We start from the raw sequence: 17,402 nt of genomic DNA, 5'->3' as shown, positions 1-17,402 counted from the left end.
TTAAGTGCACTCTGCCATAATAAGTGCTAAAATTACTGGCCTCACATACTCACAACTGTAGGCCTACTTTTGCCCACCCCTGTGTATATATACATACACAGTAGATCTGAAAAGTATTCAGACCAATTTCTTCAGCTACAGCGTGAAATATCATATTGACAAAAGTATTCATATACCTTTTGCCATGTCTCTTGAAGTCTGGCTCAGGTACATCCCATTCTGAGATGTTTCTACAGATTGTTTGTGATCTACCTGTGGTCAATTCAGTTGATTGGATATGATTAGGAAAGGCATTCCTAAAATTGAAAAATAATAAAAAACAGTCTTGCCAGGACCAGAAACCAGTGAAAATTTCATTGTACTCTGAAATTAAAGCACAAGAACAAATAAACAATTGGAGATCTGGCTATTGCACCGTTGTTACGCTGTGCTTGAAGCTCTTGTCCTGCGAGACGCCTATCCATCCAATCTGTTATAGTTTACAGCTGGTATTTCCAGGCCCTATTTTGTCCTTTAAAGAATGGCTTTCTTACTTCGACTCACCCCGTCAAACCTGCAGCACAAACTCTCCTCTTTACAGTAGAAACTCACACTTGCTTTTTACAACCTGCACTGTTAAGCTGTGTTTGAAGCTCTTGTGCTGTGAGGCGCCTGAGATCACACAAGCTGGTGACCCTCCAAAACTTCTATTGTGACTTTGGCTCTGCCAGATCTCTTCCTATAAGAGTTTCTTCCAGTTTCCTTTTGCCTTTGGATTGTGTAGGACATCTGCACCACCACCACCTGATCAAAGCACCGTGATGTCCCTACATTGATGGATTAAAGGCCAAAAGTCTACATGACCGTCATCCTCAAGTTCTTCCATGAGAACCCTGAATACAATGAGGACTTATTGAGATCATTTATGTTAGGTAGAATGCCTAGAAGGGGCTGGGTGGTCTAATGGCCTGGAACCCCTGCAGATTTTTTTTTTTTTCTCCAGCCGTCTGGAGTTGTTCTTTGTTTTTTCTGTCCTCCCTGGCCATCGGACCTTACTTTTATTAGTGTTCTCTATTTCCTTATTTATTTTGTCTTTTTTCTCTTTCTTTATCACGTAAAGCACTTTGAACTACATCATTTGTATGAAAATGTGCTCTAGAAATAAATGTTGTTGTCATCGTTTATTTTTTTGCAATTTCTCTAAATGAAAAGCTTACACTTCTAAGGGTAATAATGCTCTGTCTAATTTCATTTATTCGCTGTTTTCTTACCATTATCACTGGAATAATGTACAATTTGTACTGCAGAAGGTGTAGTAACAGAGTCTGTTCCAAGTCTGCTTTAAGGCAGGCAGAGGGTTTTTAAGTAATCAACAGAAGTTGGGACACTTGTGCAAATTGTTTGCTTCAACTTGCAAGGCTTAATTTGCTTTAATTGCTGCAGAACATCTGTAGGTTGTAACCTATTAGTTGTTCCCTGAAGAAGGCCCATTTGTATTTTTCTGATATTTCTTTTATTTTCAGTTTTTGCTAACCTAAATTTTACAATTAAACCTCTTGTCAGCTTACTGCTTACCTTTTCACCATTTTAGGTTATTCATTGCATTTCAACTGAATAAATTTGCAGGAAAAACTGAGGTGTTCTAATACATTTTGATTGGTAGTGTGTGTTACTGTAACTCTCATTATTAAGTTATGGTTCAAGTACTTCCAGCTGCCAGATATCTGGGATATTACCCAAATTAAGAGCAAAACTTGATTAAAAAAATGTACAAAGTCTGCACCTTAGCACCTAAAATCATGACACTGAGATTCCTAAAAATTCATAAAATCAACAGGTTTTATCTGTTGCCACTGACGAAGGAAAAATAGATAAATTAACAGCACTATACCAAAACTGAAACGATCTCCATTATCTGTCATCTTCTTTGGACTTGGCATTGAAACGTTTCAGAAACACACACATTTCCTGAACACACGGTTGGGAAGTTTCTTTCAGTATGTACATCTTTTTTTATTTTAATATATTTTATTAATCCCAGAAGGGAAATTGTCTTTCTGCTTCACCATTGGTGTTCACAGTGCAGAGTCAGCCATTGTACAGCGGCCCTGGATCAATTGTCAGGTTAAGGGCCTTGCTCAAGGGCCCAACATTTTATTCCTTGTCTTACCAAACAAATGGGTTAAACTGCAGAAATAATCCATTTTGGTTGATATACTACAAGAAATCCTTTCTCCTTCTAACTTACTTATTTCACATTTGTAAACAGTTGCCTTTTATACTCATTTGTAAAGTGATCTGGAGTCGCACCTTAAGTTCCACCTTCACAGATGCCACAACCGACCAAATAAATCACTTATAAAACCGCTAACCGATTTTATTTAAAAATCCACCCAAGATAAGGGCACGCAAGCATCTAAAAATATAGACACTTGCCATCTATGTGACTGTGCTACAGACCCTCCTTATTTGTATGGTAAAAGCTGGAGTTATTTAATTATATTTTTGGCTGACACCGTGTGGCAATTTATTACACTTACAGCAGCCGACTCTAGCATGATAATGTTAAGAACACCACGTTAGTGCTGGAATATTAAATATTTCGTTAAGTAGCACAAGGGCTTCTGACACCCATGCCGCATGGGTTTCATCTATACTTTGCCCACTCCTACAATCTAGACAGCCCTTTTATTGAGTTCTATTTGTCTTCAATCCATTTCAGTCATGTAACTCACAAATCAACTGTTGGTCTTTCAAAAGTTTCAAGATTGCTCTCATTCTTTGTGTCTAATAAATGTTACACCATTTGAAAAATATTCTCCAGGAATGAGCATAGCCATATGAGAACTGCTAAAACAACGACATTTTTACTGTCCCAATTTCATAACAAAAGTATGCTTCAAAGTAATTTGTCTCTATCTTTTTCAATTTTTGACTTGGTCTCTGTTTTTTACTTTCTCGTATACAAAGTATTGGGAAAGTATTGTAATCGTCCAAAAATCTGATGTCGAGGTTTTGATGAATCTGAACGTTTTGGACCTCCCTGATTTTCTGAAATCCGAAGTATAGGGAAAGTATTGGAATCCTTTAAAAATTCCATTTTGAAATGTTGATGAATCTCAACGTTTTAAACCTCCCTGAGTCAGAAAATACCATTTCTGGAATTATGTCTGTGTGTCTTTCTGCCTGTGTGTTTGTAAAGATTACTTGAGTAAGCTCTCACTTAGGTCAACCAAATTTTGCATACAAGTATTAGGTACAAAATGTAGATTTCTACCAACTTTTGGGCTATTTCCATTAACCGGAAGTGGTATTTTACCTTTTATTCATGCAGCTGAAGAGTCCGATTTTTTTTTTTTTTTCTTTCAACTTTACTTTTATAATAATTGGTCAATTTATTCTTAATGAGATTTGTTGTTGATTGTACACAATATAAAAATGTAATCATTCTCTTGCGGTTTACTCCTTAAATATCCATCCCCATATCAGAGTATACTAGAAAGTCTAGGGGCGACCACTCCTGATTTTTTTAGTTTCACTTTTCGATTTGGTTTCAAAATCCATCTTCAGGGGTCTGTGTGGAGTCTGCGTGCTCTCTTAGTATCTAGAGTGCTGTTGTCTGGCTACTCAGTTTTTCCAGAGTATGTGTAGTTTGTATGTTCTCCCTGTCGCTACATAAAAGTTTATCTGTGTATTCTGTTTTTCTTTCCACATCCCTAAAGATGTGTTACGTTATCTGGTAATTCTAAATTGGCCGCATGCGTGTTAGTAGACCCTGTGATGGACTGGCACCCTGTCCAAGGTTGGTTCCTGCCTTACAACTAATGTAACCAGTCAGGCTTCAGCCCCACATAACCCTGAATTGGACTAAATGCATTTCAGAATATTGTTGTGCTTGTCTTTCTTTCCTATCAATTCACCTCAATTTTGTAAACACACTTGTCCCTTTTTGTTTCTTTTGTTCTGTCTCCAGTAGGTCAGCGGATCAGACCAGGACCTCTGAAGCTGCCAAAAGGACCAACAGCATGGCGGACCCGGGTCTGCCATCACCCACACAGCCCTTACAGTCACCTCGCACCCCACTTTCTCTCTCTTTCCCTTTTCTGAGAGAGGGCAGCCGGGTGTGGGAAAGGGGTCCACCACTCTTGGGGGACCTGCCCAGTCCATTACCCACAAAGCGCACCAGGACTTACTCTGCGTAAGCATTCACTGTATGGTGGTTTGGGGGTGGGGTGAGAAAGGGATTTTCTTTTTTCGTATTGCTTTGTGATACACTGGGGAGGTTTATTTGAGGCTTTTTTCTTTAGGTTTTCAGAAGCTCAGAATGGTAGTTGCAATTTATCCAATGCCAATTTGCTTCTTATATCCGCTTTTCTTTTATTTGTCATCTGAGCTGGGTCACCAACACTTCCCAACAGGAGACACTGCAGAGGGGTCTGACTGGTCCCCAGCGTAGCTCTGCCTTGTTCTAAACTGCTGGTGGTTGCCAAAAGGTCTGGCCAGGGTGACCAAAATACAAATGCCTGTTTGTCTCTTCTCTTAAGCTGCTCTGCTTAGCTTCACTTCCCCTGGCAGGAAGCACATTTTGGTCCTAGTAGTCATTTTTTTGTGAGTCCTGCATCTTTTGTTAAAATTTTAAACAAAAACAAAACATTTTCGGTCTAAGCTGCAGGCTTGTGAAATCTGACAGGATCGGGCCCCCTAGTTTGAAACCTTTTGATTCACGTTTTTGAGAAAATGAGTCAAAGGGGTTCTGTTCACAGATGTCTGAGAGGCAACATGATCCTGCATCTTGACTGCAGTGCTAATAAAGAGGGTAAGGCTGCTGAAATCTATTTTCAGGCAAGATCAATTGCAATGCAAATGCATCAGTTGAGTGTAGGAATCAAACTATGATGATACTTGTGCAGATTTCTGAGAGGCTGATGGATCAGACCTTTTCAGTATACAGTATTCAGCCACAAGCAAAAAATCAAATGGTGCAGAGAAAATGGGCACCTTGCAGAAAGAAACCTGTTAGATGGACTGGTTAAAATAATAGACTTCAGAGATTAATGAAAATCGGGACACTTGTATGTAGTGCTTGACATACACTCACTGGCCACTTTATTAGGTACACCTGTTCAGCTGTGTGATAACACAAAAATCTAATCAGCCAATCACAGGGCAGCAACTCAATTCATTTAGGCATGTAGACACTGTCAAGACAACCTGCGAGCATCAGAATGAGTAAGAAAGGTGATTTAAGTGACTTTGAATGTGGCATGATTGTTGGTGCCAAACGGGCTGGTCAGAGTATTTCAGAAACTGCATATCTGCTGGGATTTTTACACTCACACACAACCATTTCTAGGATATACAGAGAATGGTCAGAAAAAGGGGAAAATATCCAGTTAGTGGCAGTTCTCTGGGCAAAATTGCCTTGTTGATACTAGAGATCAGAGGAGAATGGCCAGACTGGTTAGAGCTGATAGAAAGGAGACAGCAACTCAAATAAGTACTCGTTACAACTGAGGCATGCAGAAGAGCATCACTGAACACACAACACATCATACTTGGAAGCAGATGGCCTACAGCAGCAGGAGACCACACCGGGTGCCAATCCTGTCAGCTAAGAGCAGGCAAATGAGGCCACATTCCACATAGGCTCACGAAAATTGCACAACGGAAGATTTGAAAAACCTTGCCCGGTCTGATGATTCTCGATTTCTGCTGTGACATTTGGATGACAGGGTCAGAATTTGGCGTTGACAACATGAAAGCATGGATCCAGCCTGCCTTGTATCAACGGTTGGTGGTGTAATGGATTGTTAGCTCACTTTGGGCCCCTTAGTACCAATTGAGCATCACTGAAATCCTACAGCCTTACCTGAGTATTGTTGCTGACCATGTCCATCCCTTTATGACCGCAGTGTACCCATCTTCTGATGGCTCCTTCCAGCAGGATAATGCACCATGTCACAAAGCTCAAATCATCTCAAACTGGTTTCTTGAACATGACAATAAGTTCATTGTAGTCAAATGGCCTCCACAGTCACCAGATCTCAGCCCAGTAGAACACCTCTGGGATGCAGTGGAACAGGAGATTTGCATAATGGGTGTGCATCCGACAAATCTGCAGCAACTGTGTGATGCTATCATGTCAATATGGACCAAAATCCTTGAGGAATGTTTCCTGCACCTTGTTGAATCTATGCCACGAAGAATTCTGAAGGCAAAAGGGGGTCCAATGCAGTACTAGTAAGGTGTACCTAATAAAGTAGCCAATGAGTGTATTATCTGGATAGTAATATTGCAAGAATTGGAATTTAAAGTTGGAGCCTTTTCAGATCTAACAGAAAGTGGTTATTTTTATATAACACTGAACAAAGTAAACACAGCAAGAGAAAGACTTAGGAGTTAAAGAACTAAATCCTTCTAATAAGCAGGATTCAGGTTGTTTGTAAGAACAAAGTAATCATTTCATGTTATAGACTTCTCAGGTCTGAGAGTATCGGGCTAATTGTAATGTATGATGTTTTTGATGAGAGCTAGGACCAGACTATCATGACTTCTGAGTTTTTATACGATCAGAATTTTTGGGTGTAGTCTAAACAACAAGGCACAAGATCAGATGAAATGTTTTTAAAATTTTGAAGGCGAGGGGATATGTTAAAGGCATCTACTTTTACAAGAAAGAAGCCAAAGAAAAACATTAGATGACGTAAGTAACCGTACAGGCTTTGGCCATTTGAGTATAATGCCAGATAAATCTGGAGGGTGATATATCAAAACTGAGAGGTTAAAGTTACAGGCTTGTGTGTAGCACAAGACAAGTCTCTTAAGAATTGACCAAAATGATGTTTAGGGTACTGAAATGCTCTTAACTAACAAGAATAGGTTGTGTATGTAACATTATATAATCTAATTAAGACTTGCCTAGTGCTACAGGCATCACCTAACTGAACACTATATGTAGTTGAGGGTGGCCAACAAATTACTACTTATTAATACAGCCTACTTCTTGCAACTAGTTTGAATGTAATAGTGGGTAAGTCTCATAAGGAATGCTGTTAGCAAGTTGGATCAGGCTGTTTGTATTTAATATTATATACCCATGAAGATGACAGGGCCAGACTTTGGGGTGCATTGAGGTGTTGATGGGTTGATAAAGCTACAAATGTCACCCCACTATTCAGATTAAGCATATAAATGTTGCACTATAACCCACTTGACAAATTGTAATCCTTCAGAATTTCAAATCTAGCAGGATCAGGTAATCTGTATGCAACACTGGTTTAAGCCTGAGGAGAAGACGATAAGCCTGAGTGATCTGAAGCTACAGATGTCTTGAAACAAGCAAGCCTGAGGCAGACAGGGCAAAAACGTGAGGTCCAATCTTTAGATAAGTCACGTGGGACAATTATAAGGCAGAGGGGATAAAATAGCAGACATCGCAGAACTGACAGGATCACTGTTTTCTTATTTTAATTCCTTTGTAAGTCTAAGCAGGGCTTAATAACATGTTTGTTTATGCCTGGGAAAAGACACACTCAATCCATTTTAATGGGGGCTGCAATTCTTTCCAAAATAATTTAAAACTTGGCCTCTCCTATTATATTGAATTTGTTTTGCTTGCTGTGAATTTACCATGACTTGCATGTCTCATACAGAGCTCTGTGTTTGTTTTCCTGCAGCACTGCCAGGGCCTCAGCTGGCCCTGTTTACAAGGGCATGTGCAAAAACTTCTCAAGATCACAAGGCCACGGCTTCATCACACCAGCTGACGGTGGAGATGACATTTTCGTCCACATTTCAGAGTAAGTGTCTGTGGAATTTATGTTCAAAAGTCCTGCTGCTTACTTGTTAATATTCACATGGAAGGTTCTGAAAAACATGTTTTTTTCTTGGTATTGACAAGGGCAGTGGAAGGCAATTCTTTCAAAGCTTGCGAAGTAAAACATTTTACAAAGCAGAAGCTCAGGGAAAGGTACTTCAATAATTAAATGCAATATGTGGATATGGAAGATGGATGGCAGGCTATTTTGCATATGTGGTAGAGAAGTCTTTTAATGGAAGTGCTGCTGCTGAAAACAAAAATCACAAAATACTGGTTTATACAGTGGTGTGAAAAACTATTTGCCCCCTTCCTGATTTCTTATTCTTTTGCATGTTTGTCACACAAAATGTTTCTGATCATCAAACACATTTAACAATTAGTCAAATATAACACAAGTAAACACAAAATGCAGTTTTTAAATGATGGTTTTTATTATTTAGAGAGAAAAAAAAAATCCAAACCTACATGGCCCTGTGTGAAAAAGTAATTGCCCCCTGAACCTAATAACTGGTTGGGCCACCCTTAGCAGCAATAACTGCAATCAAGCGTTTGCGATAACTTGCAATGAGTCTTTTACAGCACTCTGGAGGAATTTTGGCCCACTCATCTTTGCAGAATTGTTGTAATTCAGCTTTATTTGAGGGTTTTCTAGCATGAACCACCTTTTTAAGGTCATGCTACAGCATCTCAATTGGATTCAGGTCAGGACTTTGACTAGGCCACTCCAAAGTCTTCATTTTGTTTTTCTTCAGCCATTCAGAGGTGGATTTGCTGGTGTGTTTTGGGTCATTGTCCTGTTGCAGCACCCAAGATCGCTTCAGCTTGAGTTGACGAACAGATGGCCAGACCTTCTCCTTCAGGATTTTTTGGTAGACAGTAGAATTCATGGTTCCATCTATCACAGCAAGCCTTCCAGGTCCTGAAGCAGCAAAACAACCCCAGACCATCACACTACCACCACCATATTTTACTGTTGGTATGATGTTCTTTTTCTAAAATGCTGTGTTCCTTTTACGCCATATGTAATGGGACATTTGCCTTCCAAAAAGTTCAACTTTTGTCACATCAGTACACAAGGTATTTTCCCAAAAGTCTTGTCAATCATTGAGATGTTTCTTAGCAAAATTGAGACGAGCCCTAAATGTTCTTTTTGCTTAACAGTGGTTTGCGTCTTGGAAATCTGCCATGCAGGCCTTTTTTGCCCAGTCTCTTTCTTATGGTGGAGTCGTGAACACTGACCTTAATTGAGGCAAGTGAGGCCTGCAGTTCTTTAGACGTTGTCCTGGGGTCTTTTGTGACCTCTCGGATGAGTCGTCTCTGCGCTCTTGGGGTAATTTTGGTCGGCCGGCCACTCCTGGGAAGGTTCACCACTGTTCCATGTTTTTGCCATTTGTGGATAATGGCTCTCACTGTGGTTCGCTGGAGTTCCAAAGCTTTAGAAATGGCTTTATAACCTTTACCAGACTGATAGATCTCAATTACTTCTGTTCTCATTTGTTCCTGAATTTCTTTGGATCTTGGCATGATGTCTAGCTTTTGAGGTGCTTTTGGTCTACTTCTCTGTGTCAGGCAGCTCCTATTTAAGTGATTTCTTGACTGAAACAGGTGTGGCAGTAATCAGGCCTGGGGGTGGCTACGGAAATTGAACTCGGGTGTGATACACCACAGTTAGGTTATTTTTAACAAGGGGGCAATTACTTTTTCACACAGGGCCATGTAGGTTTGGATTTTTTTTCTCCCTAAATAAAATAAAATAAAAAACTGCATTTTGTGTTTACTTGTGTTATATTTGACTAATGGTTAAATGTGTTTGATGATCAGAAACATTTTGTGTGACAAACATGCAAAAGAATAAGAAATCAGGAAGGGGGCAAATAGTTTTTCACACCACTATATATACTGATTAGTTTCATAGTTGATTACTTTGCATCAACTGCTTTATAGTAACAACTATTAGGAAATAACTGTATAAGATTATGGATTCTAAATTAACCACTATCTTGTGGTGTATGCTCCAAGTCCTAAGCCACACAGTTGCAAGTCAATCCCTAACACAGGCTCACTATTCAGCTATGAACAAATCATTGACACAACCAAAGTAAACAATTGCACTGTGTTGGTTGTCAATTCTTGGGCGGCATGGTGGCACAGTGGTAGTGCTGCTGCCTTGCAGTAAAGAGACCAGAGTTTGTGTCCCAGGTGCTCCCTGCATGGAGTTTGAATGTTCTCCCTGTGTGGGTTTCCTCTGGGTGCTCCGGCTTCCTCCCACAGCTCAAAGACATGCAGGTTAGGTTGACTGGTGATCATAAACTGGCCCATGTGTGTGGTTGGAGGGTGTGTGTGTGTTCACCCTGCAGTGGACTGGCGCCCTTGTCCAGGGTTTGATCCTGCCTTGCACCCTGTGCTAGCTGGGATAGGCTCCACCATCCCCTGCAACCCTGATCAAGGCTAAGCGGGTTTGAAAATGTCTCTGACAATTTTAAAGTTGCTCCATGTCAAGTGCCTTGGTATTCTGATAATCATAGAAAGCCACTTTATAAAAGCACTGGACAAAGTACCCAGCATTGTCCAGGTATATTTGTATAAAGGGTTAAGGTAAGAAAGCAAATATTTATGTTTTTAAAAATGCTGACCCTTTTGTCATTGCTGGCTGAAATGCTAGTGTCCCATCCATCAACTACACTACCTCTCTGATTTCTATCAATTTCTCTCCTCTCAACAGTTAAGAATTTGTTATTCTTGTGTATGTTTGTATTCCATAATTGTGCCAATTTCTTGTTGGATTGGAACCATGCACTGTGCTTCTTTGTATTTCCTGGTTTAGTGTGGTTTTACATGTTTAATCTCGCATTAATAAATTGGATGTCTTGTTGAAGAATTGAATCCATGGACTATGGAAAGCATCTGCAGTAGAGGGGGTTCAGGGGGTGATTTGGGTTCATAGATATTGCTGCAAGTCTCCACTTTATTACAGGAGACATCACCAGTGGCAGAATTTAATAATGTCTCTCTATTATATAAAAAAAATCCTGGGACGAGACAAGACTTTTTATCCTGGGATGAGACGTGACTTTCTCAGAGAGACATTTTCATGTGCCAAGAGATTTAACCAGGCCCGGGGCCAGAAATAAAAGACAGAGATTAGATAACAATGTAGAATGTCGTAAAGACGTTCAAAAACGTTGGTGCGATACACATGCAGAGCAGGTTAGAGATAATGAAAGTACTAAAATTCGAAAGTCTCAAAAAATGATATTAAAGATCGCATTGGCGCAAACAAACGGAAATTATTACTCTGTGAAATAACAGAACAGCAAAAAGAGATCGAAAGCATTGTTTGGATTTAAACTTTAAGTCGGAGACTTGTAGATTGTCTAATTTATGTTGCCATCAGGGAAAAGTAATGTTTCTTCCCAATGAAAAGACACATCCGCGAGAATTAAAAGATTTCTTGTTTGGTGAAAGTGAAATCCACATACGCAAGCGACAGAGACGTGAAGTGGCTGGTGTATAGCGCAGGCAGGGGGGTTGGCGAGCAAAGCCCCCTAGTTATAACGATGATTCATTCATTATTGATTTAAAATTGTTACAAACCATGTCACTGTATTGGCATTAAAGACTAAAATTACAACCTTCTCGTCATAAAATAAACTTAAATGTCTACCATCAAGAAACAGCAAAAAATACTAATGTTGCCCTCAATCGTTCTTCTTTAACCATATTCAAAACAGGAACTCAACAAAAAAAAATGTTTCATTCTGTTTTATTGTGGCAAGTCTCTATTACACTTAACAACAATATGTAGGTGTACAATAGAACTGACTTTTTCCAACATTTGTTTTCTTAGTACTGTCATCAGTTCATTTCAGATTTCTTGTCACGTGTACACAGCGTAATGAAATTCCTTTCTTTACATCTGATCAACAAGGACCAGGCCACAACTGTCCATGTCTGGCAGTGCAAATCTTACTATTATGTTTATTATCCATCCATCCATTTTCTAAACCTAATAGGTAGCGGTAAGTGAAAAAGTCAAGTTTACCCTTTCACATACAGTTTTGCGAAACTGACACCAAACTTTGTTTTGCGTGTGATTTCATAATCATGAAATTCACTAAAACTTTCAGCTTAAGGGTGAATCATGCACTCGAGGATATCGGTGGAAATTAAGGGGAAGTGTATTTAGGACTGAAGCTAGGAAACACTGCTTGACGCAAAGAGTTGTGGCACAAACTAGCGAGACATGAAGGTGAAGCAGAAGCCTTGAGGACATTTAAGAGGCATCTGGATGAGATACTCGCTAAACAACCGGACTTGATAGACTGAACGGTCTTCTCTCGTTTGTCAAATTTCTTATGTTTCTACAAAAGGTGTTTTGGCATCCTAAACAATGGGAAACCATTACATACTTTTAGGGAAAATCTGTAATCTAGTGAAGCACAATGATATTATTATTCAGATGTGCTGAAAAGGAAATGCAGTACCTGTGTTCTTCGATGAGCTCCTGCCTTTTGCAGGTACAAAAGTTTTGTGCGCACTGATAATGGTGTCCTCCCATCAGCCCCAGCACACACCTACTGCTTTATGGGAAATGCAGTCCCCACATCAACATTGGATTTTCTCCCCCTCCCCTTACAACCCCTTTCCCTGATATGCCATACAGCCTGTATTTTATGCGGGACCACGATGATACACCTGCAAAATTTCATGAAAATTGGTTCAGCCGTCTTTGTGTGATTGGTGAACAAATCAACAGCTAGCTTATTATTTTATTTATCTAGATGGAAGCTGGTTAAGGTTAAATTTTACACAAACGTTAAATGTTCCTTCACATAGAAAAATAAGTCACTAAGTTGTGTGGTAGAATGAAGAAATTTAAAGCTTGTCCTGATTTTAATTTTACCAAACTTTGGTGAATCGGGATTAATGAGTTATACTGGGCTAAATATACATGTATACAAGGGTTTGGTTGTACATGTCATAAAATGTTTTTTTGTACATCTGCTGTGTTGTTTAGTTAATTGTGGGTCTGTTTATCTTTCCACTTGCACAGCATTGAGGGAGAATACGTACCTATCGAAGGAGACGAGGTGTCTTACAAGGTCTGTCCTATTCCACCCAAGAACCAGAAGATCCAGGCAGTGGAGGTTGCGATCACACACCTGGTTCCCGGGACAAAACATGAGACCTGGTCGGGTCAGATTATCAGCTCATAGGGATGGGTTGAAAGCCCACCCCATTCAACCCCCTCCCCCACTCCAGTGCTAAGGAAGTGAGGAGACAGTCGAGCATTTATTCAAGAGACTTGTGGTAAAGTGTTTTTTTTTTTTTTTGCACTGGGGAGGGGGTGATTCTAGTACTTTTGTCAGCACTCAGTCAGTTGGATAAACATTTCTATTGTAAAGGTTGGGCATGGGTGGGAATGAGCAAAGGGAAATACTACTTTTAATGCAATTCATGTTGATATGAAAGAACATTGCCTGAGATTGACATACACAATCTGGGCAACAGCAGGGAAGGAGGAGCTGATTTTTTTTTTTGCTAGAAATGGAAACTTCATCTTTTCAGAGTTACAAATTAGAGGACCAGGGAGTGAATATCTTTCTATAATTATTGTCAGCACTGAGTACGAACATTAAGGTGGGGGGAAATTTCTAAGCTATTTATGAGATATGTCTGCAATGCTGGGAACAACAAGAACTCTGGCACCCCTTAGTGGGAAATAAATGTACAAGTAAAGTTTAACTGTAATAACGGTTAAGTGGTAGTGATCAAGAATGTTCTAAGCAGTTACAAGCAGACCCGGAGCAAAATGCAGCAATCTGCAACATTCTTCTCAAAGTGTAGACTCATCTGTTCATTGCACAAATTATCTATACATAAGTGACAGTGGGGTAGGGGCGGGGAGGCTGTTTAGGGGGGCTGAAATTGGGCTTAGTTCTTCCAAGGCTTATCGGATTGTAACCTTTCAAGTAACAATAAGCTTGTTTTAAAGACGTGGACCAACTCAACGAGGCACAAAAAGCGAAATGATGACTACAGAGATTTCACTTGACACTTGGGTCCAATCATTAAATAGTGCGCATAGAACATGTCAGCATTACCAAAATCATTCTGCCTATATTTTAAGCACATAAACAAGTGTTGGGGTCCCCTTTCTCCAAACCTGCCCCCACCCCTAACTGGGTCAAACAGAGCACGCTGCAGTATAGAGGCACTATAACAAGTGTACTGTACAGAGTGACTGAACACGCAAGGATACTTACTGTTGACAAGTCGCTGCCTGTCAGTAGCATCCTTTAAATATTGTAGATGCTGAGGTGTAAAACTAAAAACAAACTAAATTGCCAACACAGTCTTCCTTTGTTGTCAAGCGGGGAGATTAAACACATGTATAACAAGTCTTTGTAAGTGGGATTTTCTTCCTCACAAAAGCTGCAAATCAAACCATCAACAATGTCTTTAAATGTCTAAAGTAACTGGACTATAGACAGTTTTTAATTTTTTTTTCTTTCTGCATACAACTGTGGTGGGCAACATAGAGCATAACTAAAGATTAATTTTTTATTAGTCTATGAGTACATAAGAATGAGCTGTCAGTAATGTTTGTCAAAGTTTTTTTTTTGTGTACAAAGGGTGAACTCTTTCTCAATGGACTTTGTGGTGCTTGTACAGACTTTTTGTTTAACTCTCCCTCTGGCGGTCTGTCTACTGTGCTTATTATGTGATGTGCTCTCCAGTCTGAGATCACTTCTCTCTTCAGGGTGGCATTTTACTTTCCATTTTTTTGCAGGTGGGGATCTCTGCAAAGCATCAAGTGAGTGTGGAAAATCAAATAAATGTCAAATTATGCCTCCCTGAGGGCACTGGTGGGAAACATGGCATGTTTTGATGATCCCTTGTTTTGTTTTCATTGTTTTTGTATTGTAAATAAGTGGTGTATGGACTGGGGGGGAAAAAAACTAATAAAACAAATAAACTCTTGTATCTCGCCTGGAAAGTGAACAGTTTTATTTCAGATATTAAACTTAAGATTCTACATGAGCAGCTTACTTTTATTTTAGCCACAAATGCGTTGAGTAATAAGTGTTTTCCACGTGATGCAAAAATTAAGAGATTAGCTTGCTCAATCAAAATTTAAGGGAAAAAAAATCTGCTTGAACATGTTTAATCAAAGCTCAGACATTTTAACTACTCATGCCTGTAATATAAATGAGGACAAGTGAATCTGAAAAATGAAAGTAATGTGAACTTTGAAAAATCTTTTGTCTGACAAGTTGCAGAATGGTTGAATTCATATCTGAACCGAATACATAAATTAGCTGAGCTTTTAAATTGATGTCAACAGTTTGAGCACTGAATTTTTTATTTTATAGTGTAGTAATAGGGTGTTGTACCGTGTTAGCCATTATGAATGTAGTGAGAAGTCAAGCAAAATGACACCTTTGATTGGCTAACTAAAAAGATTACAAGCTTGCATATTGTAATATTTTTAGTTAGCCAATCAAAGGTGTCATTTTGCTTGACTTCTCACTATTTTATAGTGCCATTTGTGAAAAACGTTGGTCCAGAAAGACTGCTTTCAAATCCACAATTTCTAAAGTAATCCACTTTTCCATCTCTCTCTCTCAGAGAGAAAATAGAAAACCTTTTAATAATTAAAAACAGAATTCCAAAAAAATATGAAAAGTACACACACTCCCAGGCTTGAAAAAGACAGAAATTCACAACAAAGTCAAATTGTTGAAAGTCCCCATTCATGGCTGGCTTTAGAACCAAAGTGAAGGCGGAGGTGGAATGTTTGGGAAAGGTAGTGAAGTTCAGCCCTGGTGTGAAGCAGTGCAGGCAGAATAAGAAAAAAAAAAAAATGTGTGTGTATATATATATATATATATATATACAGTATAATATGTGGGAGTATATACATATATATATGTGTGTGTGTGTGTATGTATGTATGTATATATATATATATATATATATATATATATACTCACCTAAAGGATTATTAGGAACACCTGTTCAATTTCTCATTAATGCAATTATCTAATCAACCAATCACATGGCAGTTGCTTCAATGCATTTAGGGGTGTGGTCCTGGTCAAGACAATCTCCTGAACTCCAAACTGAATGTCAGAATGGGAAAGAAAGGCGATTTAAGCAATTTTGAGCGTGGCATGGTTGTTGGTGCCAGACGGGCGGTCTGAGTATTTCACAATCTGCTCAGTTACTGGGATTTTCACGCACAACCATTTCTAGGGTTTACAAAGAATGGTGTGAAAAGGGAAAAACATTCAGTATGCGGCAGTCCTGTGGGCGAAAATGCCTTGTTGATGCTAGAGGTCAGAGGAGAATGGGCCGACTGATTCAAGCTGATAGAAGAGCAACTTTGACTGAAATAACAACCCGTTACAACCGAGGTATGCAGCAAAGCATTTGTGAAGCCACAACACGCACAACCTTGAGGCGGATGGGCTACAACAGCAGAAGACCCCACCGGGTACCACTCATCTCCACTACAAATAGGAAAAAGAGGCTACAATTTGCACGAGCTCACCAAAATTGGACAGTTGAAGACTGGAAAAATGTTGCCTGGTCTGATGAGTCTCTATTTCTGTTGAGACATTCAAATGGTAGAGTCAGAATTTGGCGTAAACAGAATGAGAACATGGATCCATCATGCCTTGTTACAACTGTGCAGGCTGGTGGTGGTGGTGTAATGGTGTGGGGGATGTTTTCTTGGACCCTTTAGGCCCCTTAGTGCCAATTGGGCATCGTTTAAATGCCACGGGCTACCTGAGCATTATTTCTGACCATGTCCATCCCTTCATGACCACCATGTACCCATCCTCTGATGGCTACTTCCAGCAGGATAATGCACCATGTCACAAAGCTCGAATCATTTCAAATTGGTTTCTTGAACATGACAATGAGTTCACTGTACTAAAATGGCCCCCACAGTCACCAGATCTCAACCCAATAGAGCATCTTTGGGATGTGGTGGAACGGGAGCTTCGTGCCCTCGATGTGCATCCCACAAATCTCCATCAACTGCAAGATGCTATCCTATCAATATGGGCCAACATTTCTAAAGAATGCTTTCAGCACCTTGTTGAATCAATGCCACGTAGAATTAAGGCAGTTCTGAAGGCGAAAGGGGGGTCAAACACCGTATTAGTATGGTGTTGCTAATAATCCTTTAGGTGAGTGTATATATATATGTGTATATATATGAGAGAGAGAGACAGACAGACATGAGACCTGGGTTCGCTTCCCGGGTCCTCCCTGTGTGGAGTTTGTATGTTCTCCCCGTGTATGTGTGGGTTTCCTCCGGTTGCTCCGGTTTCCTCCCACAGTCCAAAGACATGCAGGTTAGGTGCACAGGTGATCCTAAATTGTCCCGAGTGTGTGCTTGGTGTGTGTGTGTGCCCTGTGGTGGGCTGGCTCCCTGACCGAGATTTGTTCCTGCCTTGCGCCCTGTGTTGTCTGGGATTGGCTCCAGCAGACCCCCGTGATCCTGTGTTAGGATATAGCGGGTTGGATAATGGATGGATAGATGGATGGATGGATATATATTATATTTATACACAATCCAACGTATGTT

At 39.8% G+C, this 17,402-nt stretch overlaps 2 protein-coding genes across 7 annotated transcripts in view; one reads left to right on the top strand and one right to left on the bottom strand.

Annotated features, from left to right (window-relative positions):
• csdc2a (cold shock domain containing C2, RNA binding a) overlaps positions 1-14,752 on the top strand; it is a 29,751-nt gene extending 14,999 nt beyond the window's left edge. For 3 of the 5 annotated variants that reach the window (XM_039765479.1, XM_039765476.1, XM_039765480.1), the window contains exons 2-4: positions 3,953-4,177; positions 7,656-7,778; positions 12,852-14,752. In XM_039765479.1, the coding sequence (XP_039621413.1) occupies positions 4,005-4,177; positions 7,656-7,778; positions 12,852-13,014 (459 nt within the window). In that variant the 5' untranslated portion in view covers positions 3,953-4,004 and the 3' untranslated portion in view covers positions 13,015-14,752. The remainder of the gene's footprint in view (positions 1-3,952; positions 4,178-7,655; positions 7,779-12,851) is intronic. The other 2 variants (XM_039765481.1, XM_039765478.1) reach the window with 1 other exon arrangement.
• The window catches only part of polr3h (polymerase (RNA) III (DNA directed) polypeptide H), an 80,982-nt gene that overhangs the window by 50,766 nt on the left and 12,814 nt on the right, over positions 1-17,402 (bottom strand). The window lies entirely within an intron of this gene.

Source organism: Polypterus senegalus, chromosome 10, assembly GCF_016835505.1.
Source record: "Polypterus senegalus isolate Bchr_013 chromosome 10, ASM1683550v1, whole genome shotgun sequence".
Lineage (NCBI taxonomy): Eukaryota > Metazoa > Chordata > Cladistia > Polypteriformes > Polypteridae > Polypterus > Polypterus senegalus.
This window is presented reverse-complemented; position numbering and strand designations above follow the sequence as displayed.